Source organism: Buteo buteo, chromosome 4 (genome assembly GCF_964188355.1).
Source record: "Buteo buteo chromosome 4, bButBut1.hap1.1, whole genome shotgun sequence".
NCBI lineage: Eukaryota > Metazoa > Chordata > Aves > Accipitriformes > Accipitridae > Buteo > Buteo buteo.
The window spans coordinates 50,247,154-50,262,355 of record NC_134174.1 but is presented as its reverse complement, the minus strand read 5'-3'; the positions used below and the strand labels follow the sequence as shown (position 1 = coordinate 50,262,355).

Genomic DNA, 15,202 nt, shown 5'->3' with positions numbered 1-15,202 from the left:
ATAACATCCGGTTGCAGGAAGCTCTGGTAAGTGGAGAGCCTATTATTTGATGAGCATTTGGAAACTGTTGTCTTCCATTAGAGAATTTGGTGATCCTTTGTAAAACTCAGTTAGGTCAGAGGTGATGTTAGGTTAAACATTATATTGATTTAGGTGCTTGGTATGGAAGACATGCATGTTGTGTTCTTTCCCAAGCAGTGTTGGTCACTGACCTGAATACTTCCCTGCAACCTCTTGCAGGGTGTGTCTGTGGCTGGTTCTTCTTGTACAGCATGGGAAGGCCCTCTAGGGAAGTTTGAACTTGATGTCCTGGAGTGCCCCATGGTGGCTGCTTCCAAGCTGAGTGAGCTTAATCTCAGACCTGTGTTCACACAACCAGGTTCTGAGGAACTGCTAGATTCCCCCTTCATTCATCTTCCAGGAGGGGTGGCCAGTGTCTGCCCATTGCTTTCTTCAGCTGGGCAGAGCCACATGCTCTGGTTTATGGAGAATCTTAGTTCATGGTTAGCCCTGATTCTGCAGCATGGAAAAAGGACTGGTGAGGGCAGAAGGAGTTTGGTGTTGCGATTCTTTGTTTTCCCTATCTTCTGTCATAAGTTTTGTGCAGGTTCATCATGTGCATCTTGTCCAAATGTTAGGTGGTGCTGCAGAAGTGTGAGTGAGAGCAGAGGTGAAGGGCTTTGCTGCCAGACAGTTCAAAGAGATGGTTGCTTCCTTTTTCCCTAAGCTGGAATTCTTGGTCCTGTTCCTCTTCCCTTCAGACCCAGAGCTCATGTTTTTATTGGGTATAATGTTTGATGTGACTGTGCCAGGTCTGCCCTGCTGTGTTGTGGAGGTGGGCTAGGTCTGTTTTCAGTTCTCTGGGGCAGTCAGGACACTGGGGTTTATAAATAGTGTGGTGTAAGTGAGAGTAGCCACTTGGCAATCAGTGTTTTGGACTGTGAAGCTCTCCAGAAGTTGTGAGCTCAGTTCCCAGTGGTACCACAGGCTGCTAGAGAAGATGTGTCATCTCCGTAGCATGTTTTCTATATTGCATGAGACAAACATGATAAGCAGCAGAAGAGGAACTACATACAGCAAGTGAGGTGATACATAACAGAGCTTTAAAAACCAGAGCAACAACTCTAAGAACACATAAATCAACATAATGAAAGCTTAGAAAAATCAACATAATGAAAGCTTAGAACAAATTTGTTTTAACAAGCTTTGGTCAGGTTTGTCGTTATCTCAACCCTTCGTGTACATATATTGATGTCTCTCTCTCAGATTATCATCAAATGAGTTTCATTTGCCACAAGTCTTGATTGAAGAATCTGGGCTTAAGCTCCCACCCAGAAACACCCACAGTGCCTGAGCTACCCTGCCTTGGCCTGTAATGATGAACCCTTTAACATGATCTTTCACCTCCTGGAATAATCTTGTAGGTGAGCAAGTGGGACACACTAACACAGTGAACTGAGAAGCCAGAAGAAGTTGAAACAACTTCTTTACTGACAGTGCCAGGAATATTTCTTGAGATGGATGGTGTCCTCCTATGTGTGCAGGCTGCTGCTCTGTCTGCATCTCCTCAGTCCTCAGTTGCCAGGTTATGAGCACGAAGACAGTTGTGTTCTTTGTAGTAAGGGGGTTAACAAACTATTACTTAGTGTGAGGGTAAGCGAGTATCTGCATCTGTCCAACAATCAAGTGATTTCTCTCTGACATAGGTTTTCTGATGTCTGATTCCTTGGCATTTGGGCCATTAAAGCCAACTACTGTATGCTTAGATGCCAGGGTAGTCTTACAGGTGGAGGTCTTTTGGGTCTGGCTTGCTGCTGTTGGTAACATAAAGAGACAAAACAGGCAAAACACTCTATCAAGAGGATAGATGATTTAATTTAAACAAAGATAAGTAATACATCAACAGAGAAATTAGTATCTCCCATTTTTGGGTTTTCATGGGATAACACCTCTGTGTCATGTGGAATATGTGGCATTGTTCTACAAGGGAAGAGAAAATGAAACCTTAGTTGAAGCAAAATCAGCCCTATAAAAGCTAAAATCTTCCAAAATAAGTGATCCCTGAAGTATTCCTTCTAACATGTTTGTATTTTCAGTGGTCATCCCCATGTACCGCAACTTAGTCGGAGAGAGTGCAGTCACCAGAGCAACACCATGGAAAACAACGTAAAAACATTGCAAACCAATTGACAGTGGTTTGTAAACCCCTACACCAATCCCTACACCCATATTCTACTGCTAAATAAAAATCTACTGGATGAATAAATTCCCTGCGTGAAGATTTAAGGGTGTTTTCTTATTAGTTCAATGATTTTCTGAAACATTTTCTCAGGTGCATCAAGGCCCCAGACGAAATCAAGATGTCCCCAAGCAGGGAAATGCTCGTGGTAAATGAGATTAGTAATCCGAGGAAGTAACTTTGCTATGTCCTTGGGATCTGCAAATTTGTCACGTCCACCGCTCCAAACAGCAATTGGTGTGGTTATCTTCTCTATTGGGTATGCAGGAGGAGTAGACTGTAAGAAAGGGAGGAGACCTGAGTGAATGCTGTTGTATCAGAAGTTGTGTTTAGAGAAAGGATTCTGTGCATGCATCTCTTTCCCTTCTGCACTCACTACAGTAAAACTGTAAGGACGAAGGCCACCCTCTTAGTGCCTATTGCCCTAACCCCATTCCCTGTTGACCATGGAAGGAACTGATCCATCCTATTCCTGTGTCTTTCCTTAATGCATGGCTAAGAGTTGTCCTGCAGTTTGACACCTACTCCTGCCCTTCAGAGGTGGGGATATGGCAAGAGCAGCGTCTGTGTTTACCAGGCAAGGACCGCAGAGTTGTTGTTCATGGGTGTTCCATTTCTGGCTTATATACAGTCCTCTTCATGCTTCTATGGGGCATGGAGTGAAAGATATTTAGTGGTATTGTTCCAGACTTCACTTGACACTCCCTCTAGGTCACAGTGTTGCTACTGATGGAGTAATAGCCCGTGAGCACACTTGCCTTGTCCGTCATCACAGAGGAAATCAAAGAAACACGGAAAAGTGGAATGGAGATCTTCTGAGACCTGAACCAAATGACTTAATGCAGGATGATTATTTGCCTACGGGGTGGTAAGGGACCAGGCACAAGATGCTTTTAAATTGACCCCTAGTATCTAAGGGTGGTTCTGTTCTTTTTCTCATTGACTGTTTTTTGGGGCAGTTTCCTAACCATCCAAAGTACTGGGACTACAACATTGCCCATTCCAAACTTTACACTTCAGTATTTAAAGACCGTATGTGTGGATGGAAGGTGTCTGAGAACTCTTTGGAGTCCTTCTCCACCTGTAAAATAACGTGCCACCCATAAAAGAACCTGCCCTGACTCAGAAAAGCTCACAACATGTCAACTGATCTGATCAAACCTTAAAAAACTGTCAGGCAAGTTATCGGTGTTGCAGGAGAACCGCAGCATTTCTGAGTGTTGACTAGGTGGTAACCAAAGCTCCTAGTGACCAAGTTTTGTCCGTTTCCTTTTTTCCATACAGGACATATTAGTTCACCGCAGCAGTAGTCTCCACTGTGCTGTACTGAATCATCCCTTCTCTTTTATTTTTGTGGTAAGTAGCTTCCCAAAACCAAGGTATGCATTTCCATTTTTTCTCCCCCCACCCCCATTTGTTTTTCTTTTTTCCATTCCCCCTTTGGCCAGTCTAGCGTTTAACTGAAAGGCAGACCTTGAGGATTTTTGGGGAAGTGAAGAGCTCCATACTCATGAAGTCCTAGGACTTGGGTGTGACTCTCAGCCTTTTGGGAATGGCAGGTAAATTGACATGTCATTGGACACATGCCTGCATCAGTAGGGGAGGCAAAACGAACTTCTGTTAGCTGTCCACAAGGATCTGTCTATGCCTTGTCTGTGAATAGACTTTTACATGTATGAGTGTTAGATTTGGGTGAAACATTACCTCAGACCACTCTCCCCCTCTTTAGCGCTCACAGGTGCTGAAATCTGGACTTTTCTGTTCTTAGTTTTACCGGGACCCAAGGATGAGTTCTCTGGAAATCTGTATTGCCTTACCTGGTTGTATTTCTTCATGTTCTCCTTAGAGCCGTAGTCATAAGCTTGAAATTGGTCTGCATGTATTACCTGTTAATATTGTAACAAGGACAGATAAAATGAAAGTGTTAAGAGACAGAACAAAGTGCAGGAGGTGTTTTCTTGCCTTTGATTGAAGCCAAGGCTCAGGCAGTGGGCAGGCTTCCAGGGATTCTGAGGATGGATCGTAGGGTGAGTGGCTTCATTGCCTTTCCTTTTGCTACCATTGTCTCCTGATTCTCAGCCGCCACCCTTGGCATGTTTTATCATTAAAATTTTGCTTGACTATCTTAGTTAGCTGAAGTTGGGGTCCCTGTTTGTGACTCAGAGGTGTGTCAGGACTATTACTAGTCTAGTGTAACAAATGATACCTGCTCACACACCTTGACTTGTGTGTGTCAGTTTTGTCTGGTCGGCTCACAGTAGTGGCGACATTTCCAGAGGCTCTGTACCTCTTACAAGAGTTTGGCTATTGGGAGCAGGCTGTGATCAGCTTAACACTAAACTATATTGTCATCTTGAATGCATGTTGTCTAGAAGGAAAAAAAAAAAAGATGAATCTGTCTTACTGAAAATGTGTGTGCATATTTTTTATCCAAGCCTTTAAGTAACCGAGGATATGCTAGAAATCTGCTAGCTTGTCTGTTTTCTGGGTCTGGGTGCTGGCAGTCTGGGTCCTTGGAATTTTAGTCAGGGGTGTGTGCAGGAGCATGCATATATTTAAGTGCTGGCAGAAGTGGCCACAATTCTGTGCACATACAGTGATGCGTTTCTGAGCCGGCGCTCTCTTGCCCTGGTCTGATTTGGAGCACGGGCAGAACAAGCTTAGATCTGAGAGTAACGTAAGAAGCCAGCAGAAGAGGCAGTTCCCCACCTGCCGCTGGTGCCAGCAGAAGCGTTTGTGTGAGTCAGCTGGCTTTGGGAAGTGATCCAGGCTGCAATTAACACTCTGGGAGAAAAGCTTTAACCTGGATCTCTCCTTTGTCTAGCTCATCCCCTGGCTGCTCAATTTCCACTCTCCTACTGCCTGCCAAGTGCCTAGGCTGTGCTTGCACTCACTTCTGCAGCTTTCAAGGCAAATGTCTTCATAAATAAAAATGAAGGCTGGAAGCCATTAGAGCCCAACATGCAGAGAGGCCTGATATGCCCTGGGGAAATCTCGGTGCTTGATACCAAAGGGGCAATTCGGGTGATGGTCTGGTGAGCCATGGGAAAGAGTGCTCCCTCTGTGGCAGGTGCTCATGGCAGCATGTGAGAAGATGTGATGGGCAGATTCCCAGATCCACTGCCTCTGGAATTCCCTGTAGGCGGTTGGTTGCATAAAAAGCAGTAGTAAGAGTCTGTTTACACATCAGTACACAGTTATACCTGATGCCAATGAATAACGTTCTGTACGGATGTTCCAGCAGGGTAATGTGCTATGTAGGTATCTATCCGGCTCTGGAGAGAAAGCAGAAGTGTTATAAAGGCAGTGATCCAGTGCTGTGACAGAATAAAGCTGTGAAGGATCTGAGCAACATACTGCTGCTGTGTTAAAACCCCATTTTTATAGGATGTTCTTTAAGCATCAAAAAGAAATTTGAGGAGAGACTCACAAATATGCGTTTTTACAGTGGGAATGAGTATGTAGAATTTTATCCCTTTGGGAGAGTCTTTCCCACATTAGTGCTTAGTCATATTGAGGAGTGTATATGGTCTCTGTTTTCTCCAGTTTCTACAGTTTGTGTGATGCTTTTACGTAGTGCTCTGCTTAATAGGTAGTGGAGGATTGTTAATAGACTGTCTGCTTAAGCATAATGTGGCTACATGTGTGGGAGCTTTTTATGGGAACACTTGTTAAATAGCCTGAGAGATCAAAGGCCACTGGAGAATAGACATGTGGAAGGTCTACAAGAAGAAAAGGCAGCAATCAGAGTAAAGGAATGAAATCTTGCTGTTGAGAGAAATGTTAACAAACAGCTTTGAGTTCTGCCTGTAAATGTTTTGATGTGTAACGACCAAAAAGAAACAATCTCTTACGTTCAGATGTTGGGGATGTCTTTCTATTTAGGAAGGAAAATATGAATTGTGCAAAAGAAAAAAGATCTTCCTCTACCCAGTTATCTCTTTTAAAAAGCTTTGGTATCTGTCCAACTTTTCTTTGTCTTAGCCCCAGAAGAGAGGACACTGAGGGACATCATTGCAAGATAGGACCATTCTGAATTCAGCCTTTCTTCCTTGTGTGATTTGAATGTGTCAGGTGGCACATCTCATCTTTAGCTGAGGTCCTAGTTGGTAGTACTTGAAAAGCCCAACATATTTCTCTATGTCCCTGCAACTGTACGTAGACATAAGGCAGAAAAATTGTTTTCCTTCAAAATTACTTTAGCTTCACTTGTATTAAGGTGTTCTGGGACATGCTTACCGTGTTCACATTTTGTACCCTGCCCCCAGCTATGTAGTAGAGCACACTGCCACAAAATTTTCCCAGAGATCTGCAGATCCGTGTTAAAGGCCCTTTCAGCAGTTCATTCTGGTGAAGAGCTCCTTTGCAGCCAAGTAGTAACTGAGGGGAGGAAAAGTGCAAAACTGGGGTTTTTTTCAGCTTGTTGCAGGATTATTTAATGCAGAAAACTGTCACTCCCTCTTTTCTAATAGCCTTGCCTCTTAACCAGATTGCTGAAACTGCTTACTATCCCAGTATCCTTTAAATGTGTTCTTCCCAACCGTACACCACATGTTCTTCCTGCTTCTTTTTACTAGACATGAGTGCTGGAGGTCACTATCCACCTGGTTTTAGTCCACTGACCTCAGTGAGAAAGGGCAGTTGGCTGCACTCATGACTGCAGCGTGTAGGAAGTCCCTTTTTGCCCTCATATTTCTTCCAGGCAGGTGCACAAACTGTACTGTGAGTGTTGCTACTAAGTAAAGAGGGAACAGACAAGTGAGAAGGGTGTAGAGCTGGATGCTCTATAGTCACATAATGGGTACAGCTTGGAGAGTAAGAGGATGTGCTCCCGCAGTTTGACATAAGGTATAGAAGGTATAGGTATAGGATGCAGGATTTTCACCATTCCCAGCAAATTATTAAATTGGCAAATTCTGGTGTGAAATAGATATTTCCCTTTAAGTTTCCTTTATCATTTTACAAGTAAATATTTCACAAGCATAAATGAACTGCATGTCTAATAAAATTAAGATGTGAAATATCTTCTTTGTAGTTTTCTGCTAGTGCTTAAGGCTAGATTTAGTGGACAATGTTAGGCTCCTTTTATTCTGGTAGTTGTGAACTTCCTCCAAAAATATTTGATTTAAACAAATAGTGGTGAAAGTATGTCTGTTATCTTAAAGAAATTGCAAAAGAGATACTGTGTCAAGTCTTGCAGCTTACCTCTGAGGAAAGTCTGAAGTCTACCAGCACTGTCAGCAGTCTGATACACTGAGTTCATTCTTAACTCATCACCCCCTTAAAATCAGTTCAGGTTGAGTGAGTCCAGTAGAGACAAAGCAGATAATTATGTCTTTTACAAAGAGGAATGACATACCCTGATCAGTGATTGAGGAAGACGTGTAAATGTTACCAGAGGACTGGTAGCATATGTGGCTGTGGCTACTGGTCCCATAGCAAAGAACACTTTAACCCTTTGGGCCAACTCAGGATAAGTAGAAAATGCTACGAAACCTGCAAACACAGAAGACAAAAGTCAAGTTAGTGAAGAGATCTCCACAGACCAAATAAATTAAAAAGCAGTAGGCATCAAAGAAGTGAGACTAGATTAGCAGCCCATTGGCTGTTGTCCATTTCTGTGCTGCAGACCTAAGGAAAGTGTTTGATTCTTGAAACTTTTGTTTGGGAGACAGAGTTCATTCTAAAGATACAGGTTCATTTGAGTATGTCCAGATATTGATTTTCTCAGAACTGACAGTTTTGTGTTAAGGCCATTTTTGGGGGAGAAGATGCATTAATCAGATTTTCTTAACTTGAATTCCCTCTAAAGTTCCCCAAACTCTAATAAAATTATGAGTTTTTCAGCTTGCAGTCTCTAAAAGACTGTATATGTTTATGTTGGCATGCAGTAATGCAATAATTATCTGAAGATTAAGAGCAGAATTTTTACTTGTAACTAAGTGTAAACTCAGGTAAGAGTGAATGCACACATAAAGGAAGAGTATGGCAAACGAAGGAGGGAAGGAAGGAAGGAAAGAAAACCAAAAAAAGGGTGCATTCCATCCTGTTTTCTGAACATGTCTAAATTTCTCCACTGATGGATTTGGTGAGAACTTTTAACTGGTTGCCTAAAACATAGGTATCTAAAGACAAAGAAGGTGATGTCTTGGCCTGAATGATTTGTTCTGCAAAAAGACCCTTAGGATGCACATATGAGAAGAAAGGAAAATAATTGTCTAAGAATGTGTCCACATGACACTTCCCCCCATTTTCTTGACTGTTTCTGGGTTTATTTTTGTAAAAGAGCAATGGCACACCATGGCACAAACCCCAATATCTACTCATGGATCTATATATAAATCATAAACACTATAACTGTTTTGTACCCAGGCAGTCCTAACATTACCTGCAGTTGAAGCTTCTGAGTGACCAACATAATATACATCCTTCTGTCCAGTTTTATTCATGACGAAGTACAGCTCTGCTGGAATATCGTATTTACCTATCTCATCAAAGCTACAGGGGAGAAACACAAAAAGCTAGCAGATAATTCAGCTATCACAGTGTGAGTAACTGAATGTCAGTTTTGTTCATTGCACCAAGCAGCACCCACTGAAAGATGAGGTTGCACACTTTGTCTGCATTTTGCTTGAGTTGGGTAAGGGGGTAGGGAGATGCAGCTGTACTGCCAGGCTGCCTGATGCCTTGGGCTTTCTGCAAAGGAGGTGCCAGTTTTGTCCATTAGCTCAGGCTCTTGCAGAAGTTAATTTAATCATTGCTCTCACCAGCATGAGTTGCAAAAGGTATTTCTGTCTCAGTTAACATCAGTTGGGATAGATCAGATTTCTAGGCTGAGCTGAGCAGTGTCCTTTCCTGTCTACACTTGGGACATGGTATCTGGTGGGAGACTTCAAGGTTACCGATGCCTCCCAGTTTTGGAAGTCTTTTCCTCAAGGAAACCAGCACTGTGTATGGACAAATGTGTCCTATGTACTTCCAGCTTTGCTTCTGTATGTGCTGATTCCAGAAGAGCCTGTCCAGATCATGTAGCCAAACTCTTCTTATGACCCCCCTGACATACCTAGAAGTGGCTACATCTGCGGAAAAAAGTTGGTCTAATCTCCTTAGATGTTGCATGTCCCACCTGAAGTCATATTATGTGAAAACCAGTAGGGTTTTCATATAATCCAGAAGGGGATTTTTTCATATAACCATACTTTTTCATATAACTTTCAAGGCAAAAGATTCTGCATCCAAATATTAACTGCCCAATCTTGCTAGTCCCCTAAAAGTTACTTTCTTCAGTAATTCTTTCTCCATGGAGTACCTGTACTGCCAGAACTCTTTCTGGCAGGGCTTAAGGGTCTTGTGTTTTAAAGACCAGGTGTTCCCTCGGCTGTTTCCCATCCAGACATCATAGCCGGCATCTGCGAGGATGAAGCCTAGGCTGTTGTTGGGCAGGTTAGAAATCCAGTAAGTAGAATCTGCTAAAGTACCATGGTGTAGCAAGACTGCAGGCTTTTTCCCTGAAAAAGAAGCAGGTTTTCTTATGCTGTGGTAGTAAGTATTGTGTAGTTAAAACTGGCGTGCAAAGTCTGGCTTTGCAGGAGTTTTTTAACCTGTATACAGAATTCAGGCCACATTCCTGACTAGGTGCTCTTGCTGAGAGGGAAAGTTGTGGAACATGCCATTGCATGTGCAAAGGGGAAAGGTGGGGGCCCCATGTAAGAGTTGGCTCTCAGAATTTCCTTATGACCTATAACTGCATCACACCTGTATTTTGGCTGTTCCTCCCAGCAGGAATTCTGAAGACTTCAAGAATGTATCCATCCTCCGTGGTAACTTGATATTCCTCACTGGGGTATCCATGATATCTGATAATTTCACTCTGTGGGAAGCCAAAGGAGAGTTTGCTAACATGCATTTATGTTGTAGAGATGGGTGGAGAAGGGGTCTAGAGGCTGGTTCTGTCCAGGAATGTAAAGCTAACCAAGAACATGCCAGGAAGATGAATGTGATAACATATCACTGGCTTTTTCTCTACTGCTCTGTGTTGTACTGGTAGGAAGGGACCCAAAAGAGATTCCTGCAGATCAACACAACCCATGCCTCTCACTTTCAGGGATGACCAGATATTTATGGCTATTACATAGCCATGGAGGCTGGAGATGCAAATGTCAGTGAGAGCAGTTGAGCTGTGTTTGTGTGATGTGGTTTGTGTATGCTCTTTAATGCCATATCTCTCAAATTGAAGTACCAAGAGCTGTGTTTGCTCAGGTAGAAGCACCTAGTTATACTTGGAGCTTTCCTGACATACCCCATATTGCTTAGCTTTTGGCTGGGTGGTAATTGCTGTAGCAGTGGTACCCAAGCACTACACAGGCTAAGAGTGGCAGGATGACGGAGTTCACCTGTGCAGTAAATGAGACTGTTCCTGGGACCTGCAGCTTGGCTGTATGTGCTGTCATGTGTTAGGACTGTCCTGGAAGTAGCTTTTCTCTGAGCATGCCAGTGCTCTCCACCACTTTTCCTGGATGCATCTTTGTTCTTTTAGACTTCAGGGATGATGCTATTAAACAGCTCAGATAAAGCTGTCCTGCTTTGGAGGGTAACCAAGCTAAGCAGTGTGGATGTGGGCTGTTCCGTAATGGTAGTGCAAAGCCCCTGGCCACTGGGACCATGGCTGAGAATAAATATTACAGGTCTTGTACAAAGATGCATCAAAGTCTTCTTCAGACCTGCTTAGGTGGTAGTTGTCTGGTATTTGGCCCCATGTGATGGGACAAAGCAAAAACGTATTGAGTGACTAACCTTTTGGGAGATAGTTTGTCATGTTTTGTAAGGCTGATACAGATCATACCTTTCTAGAGAGTAAACATGCAGCAGTATCTGTATAAGACAGTTGCAAAAGCTGTGTGTTTTGGGCCATAATGAATCCTTTTTTGCCAAAGTGTGGTTAGGCAAGCCAGGTAGGGTGAATATCCTGTTACAGACTCATTCACAGAACCACCCATCACACTCTTGCCACTATTCTGAGGAAATCATTGTGAGAGACTGAAAGAGTTAATGTTTCTAACATTGTGGTGGGGCAAGTTCTGCTTAAAGACAAACCCTGCACTGCAAGGAGCCAAGGTAAAAAGCCCATCAGCTCAGACATCAGCAACAGGAGGGGGAGGGCGTGCTGGAGGGTGGGCAGCTCCCTGTTCTGATACAAAGATCAAACAATGGCCAGTCTGCAGGGAAGGAGAAGCTACTCCACAAATGACCCTCAAGTCCGAAGGCTCACAAACTGCTCATTAGCCTAACAAGTTCAGGTGCCCACCCGAAGGAGGGGCAAGGATGATAAAAGGACAGAAACTGAAGCCCCGGGCAGGCAAGCCCACCGGGACTGGACCCCTCGGCTGACTGAACCAACGCTGGACCCAGGACTGGTGAAATCTTTCTCTCTTCCTTTTTCTCTCTCTGTCTTCTCTCTCTTTCCTTTTCCACAGTCCCTACACCTCATTCGTTCAAGACGGTTGACTAAGTCTGAGACTAAGAGTGGATCCAGCAGCCCCTGGGCCCTTCTCTGAGGAGGAGTCTGGAAAGCAAGGGGGTCTGCTCTGAACCTCGTGACTCAACGGGGGGGATCTCCTCATTCCCTGAATTGATGTATATGGTTACCCTGGGTTGCATGGTTTACAGCAGTAGTCTTATGCCAATTCCTGTTGTGAGAAACCCTGCCACCTGCTACCACTCGTCCCTGGTTCAGTTTGCTTCTGTCATGAATAAAATCTTTAACTGATCATTTGGTGTTGTTTCACCTTAATTTAGCCTGAGGGAATTTTGAATTAAACATGACTCCCTGGTCTGTCCAGTCTGGGTCATGACAACCATTGCTTTACTTTGTGTTGTGAGAATCTGCAGTTTGAATAAGAGATTCATCCTCCTTTGCCACTGTACTGAGCAAACAGATTGTTACAAAAGGGGAGGACTGTGCTTCCCTTGAGAATAGAAACCAGCCTGTGTCTCCACCACAAAGGAATTTTTCTCTCCGGCAGCTCAGACTTTTTGGGTAGGAGCATCAAGGTTTCTTCTAGGTGGGTGCTCCCTATCACAATGCTGGAGGGAACCCTTTGAAGGGGACTACTTTTAGCCTTCTGACAGGGATTGTTAGTGATGGGGCAGTGTTAGTGGTACTGGGAGAGACGCTGTAGAAAGAAAGGGAGAGAAAGCGACCCAACTTACGACATTCATAAAGCATTCAGGGTTGCGAGGCTTCCTGTGCTGGCTTGTGTCTGAATTCAGAGTGGAGGGTGTTGTGAATCCTGCTGAAAAGGCAATTCCTTGGGAGCAGAACAGCACGAGGAGGCACCACATCTCGGGGCTGTGTGAAAGAGCACATGCAGGGGTGTCTGTGTTAGGAAGAGAGTGGTGTGAAATTCCACAGGAAGACCCAAGTGGGGAGTCTCCTGGAGGTTGCTCAAGGTCTATTCCCCAAGGGGCTGCCAGAAGAAGGACATGTGTGAGGAGGGACTGTCTACAGCTCACCCCATTTAACAGGGGCCAGGAGTGAGTCAAAGGCTCCAGGAGGATGTAGAACCAACCTGGGGGAATGTGCTTGTATGATATCGGTGCTGGTTTGTGCCACGAGTTCCTTCCTTTCTCTCACATATGGTGCTCCCTATTGTAATTCTGTGTCTTGGCCACCTGGGGGAAAGACTGCATTTTCATGGTTTTTAGGGGTTGACTGATGGTCACAGGGAAGCTTTTCTGAATAGAAATTGAGCGCAGTCTATCTAGTTAGTGCCCTGCTTTTTGGCTGTAGTCACCTTTGTAATCAGCATAGAAGAAACAGACTGGTCATACAAACAGAGTGTATTATCTGACATATCATGGGGAAGATTTTTAAGGTTTGGAGAGCCTGGAAAGGATAGCTAAAAGATTTGTTTTCTCTGAACTTCTTCATGAGGAAGGGAGTTCACAGTTCTTTTAGTTTTTTATTAAATCTATCATACCCTTTGGGTCACTAGAACATTTGGATTAAACCAAAACTGGGATATACCCTTAATTATAATATTGGCATCCAAACTGACTCTAGTCCATCCACTTTGTAGGAGAATACTTTCATTCTTCTGTCAACAGAACAGAAATCCTCCCACTGTGTGCTCTGCAAGCACAGTTTTATAGCAGATATTCCACTGCTTTCTGCTGTTTTATTCAGTTCAAACAGAAGTAAAACTTGTTCCTCTATTTCTTCATGTGGAACACCATTTGGGAACAAGAACTAAGAAGTTCAGCTTAAGTCACAGTTTGTTTTTCTACTAAAGGTGGGGCAATGGGGTAGCTAAATTGTTGCACTTCTTAGAGTATACTTTTTTTATATATATACTATATTGTCACCTGGCTTAGCTGGTGTGCTTTAAGGCACTTCCAGATGAATGCTTTGTAAATCAGATAGAGTGCGCCAATTAACTTCAAGGCTTGGCATGCACTCTCATTAATTTCAGCGGCAAAGTCTTGACTGTAGGAGCCTTGAACAGTAATCTAGTCTTTTTATGTAATGAAACAATGCCAAAGAGTGGCATTTACCATGGCAAACTGGAATTAACTGAAATGTTTAATCTAAAAAAAAAAAAAAGAAGTAGAGGAAGAGACCTGAAAGATACATTCAAAAGGTCATTTCTGGAGACTTTTTATATTTAATGAAAATAAGATTTATACCTTCTAGAAATTCATCAATGTTCTCTTGAGAAAGTAATAACATTTTTTTCACGTACACTGTAAATGGGACAGAAAGGCACCAGGGCAATTAATGTGGCTAGCAGATGTCAGAATATTCTGGTGAACTTACAAGGAAAGCTTAATGCATTTGGAACTACGAGAGCAAAAGGTCCAATTTATGTAAACATTTTTGACACTAAGATTTTCATGCATCCACAGTGACATCCTTAGCTAAAAAAACCCAACAAGTAGAACAAAATGAAACCATCTGTTACTCTTTTTCCCATTTGCACAGTTTCAATGTCTTCTTCCTTGCCTGAACTTTAGCAAACATGCCCTCTGATGCACAGCATCAGGCTTGCAGATCAGAAAGGATGCAGGCTGTCTACTCTGACAAGCAACTGCACAAAAGTGAGACCGCACATCTTTATGGAGATAGGCAACTGAGAAAGAGACAGTGAACACATATGTACAAGCAACTTACCTCTGCTTTGACTGCCCTGCCCTTTGACTTCTGCTGCAGTTCCCAGTCTGTCTGTCTCCACTAGCAGACTGATTCACTGGCAGAAACCTGCACTGATAAAAGGAGCAGCAGTAGAGTGCTGAGTGATGTCTGCATGCATAGCAGAGCAGTGTTTAAGTGCTGATTTGGCAGTAGTTAAGGAGTGGAGTTATTTTATGATAAACAGCACCATTGCATGACATTCTGAAAGACCAAATTGCACCATGGAGCAGGAGAGGTAAAGAGGCGTCTAACCTGTGATTAGGATATTTAGCAGGGACCTGGGGGATTCTTGTCCTCTGAGGCTGTGGCAGATCTTGATCTGCACTGCTGCCTGTCTCAGGGAGTGCTGTGACCACGTTATTTTGGGATGAAGAGGAGGAAGAGTCCAGCTTTTCTCAACATTTTCTACCAATGAACACGTTCTCTGCTGCTGTGGTTTGTACAGAAGCTGGTGTGGTGACTGGTTCCACACCTGTCATTTGGTTTCTGAACTGCTGTTTGCAGATTGCCTGGGGACAATTCTTTGTTAGGTAAACTTAGAACAAAAATTCAAATTATTCAAAAGGTGTGTATTTAGCACCACTCACACATTCCTAAATGTGTTGTTCAGTGAACACCACAACATGCAAAGACCAGTTTGCTCTCAATTAGCCTGCTTCTGTAGGGATTCTCAGGTATTGAATTACGTTTGAAAACATTGTGTGAACTTTGACTCAGAGAGGATGATAACAACATTTCTTGCTTCTTCCAAGCCATTTCCATGAACTCTGTAA

At 43.3% G+C, this 15,202-nt stretch overlaps 1 protein-coding gene across 1 annotated transcript; it reads right to left on the bottom strand.

Annotated features, from left to right (window-relative positions):
* Positions 1-1,663: 1,663 nt before the first annotated feature.
* Positions 1,664-14,499, bottom strand: LOC142030212 (lysosomal acid lipase/cholesteryl ester hydrolase-like). The gene is made up of 10 exons (XM_075026006.1): positions 14,409-14,499; positions 12,449-12,587; positions 9,995-10,109; positions 9,549-9,747; positions 8,628-8,737; positions 7,599-7,735; positions 6,479-6,619; positions 5,443-5,514; positions 4,057-4,125; positions 1,664-2,516 (listed from the first exon to the last, which is right to left on the bottom strand). Exons 2-10 carry the CDS (start codon positions 12,578-12,580, stop codon positions 2,283-2,285), a joined length of 1,209 nt encoding a protein of 402 aa, XP_074882107.1. The 5' UTR covers positions 12,581-12,587; positions 14,409-14,499; the 3' UTR covers positions 1,664-2,282.
* Positions 14,500-15,202: the final 703 nt, after the last annotated feature.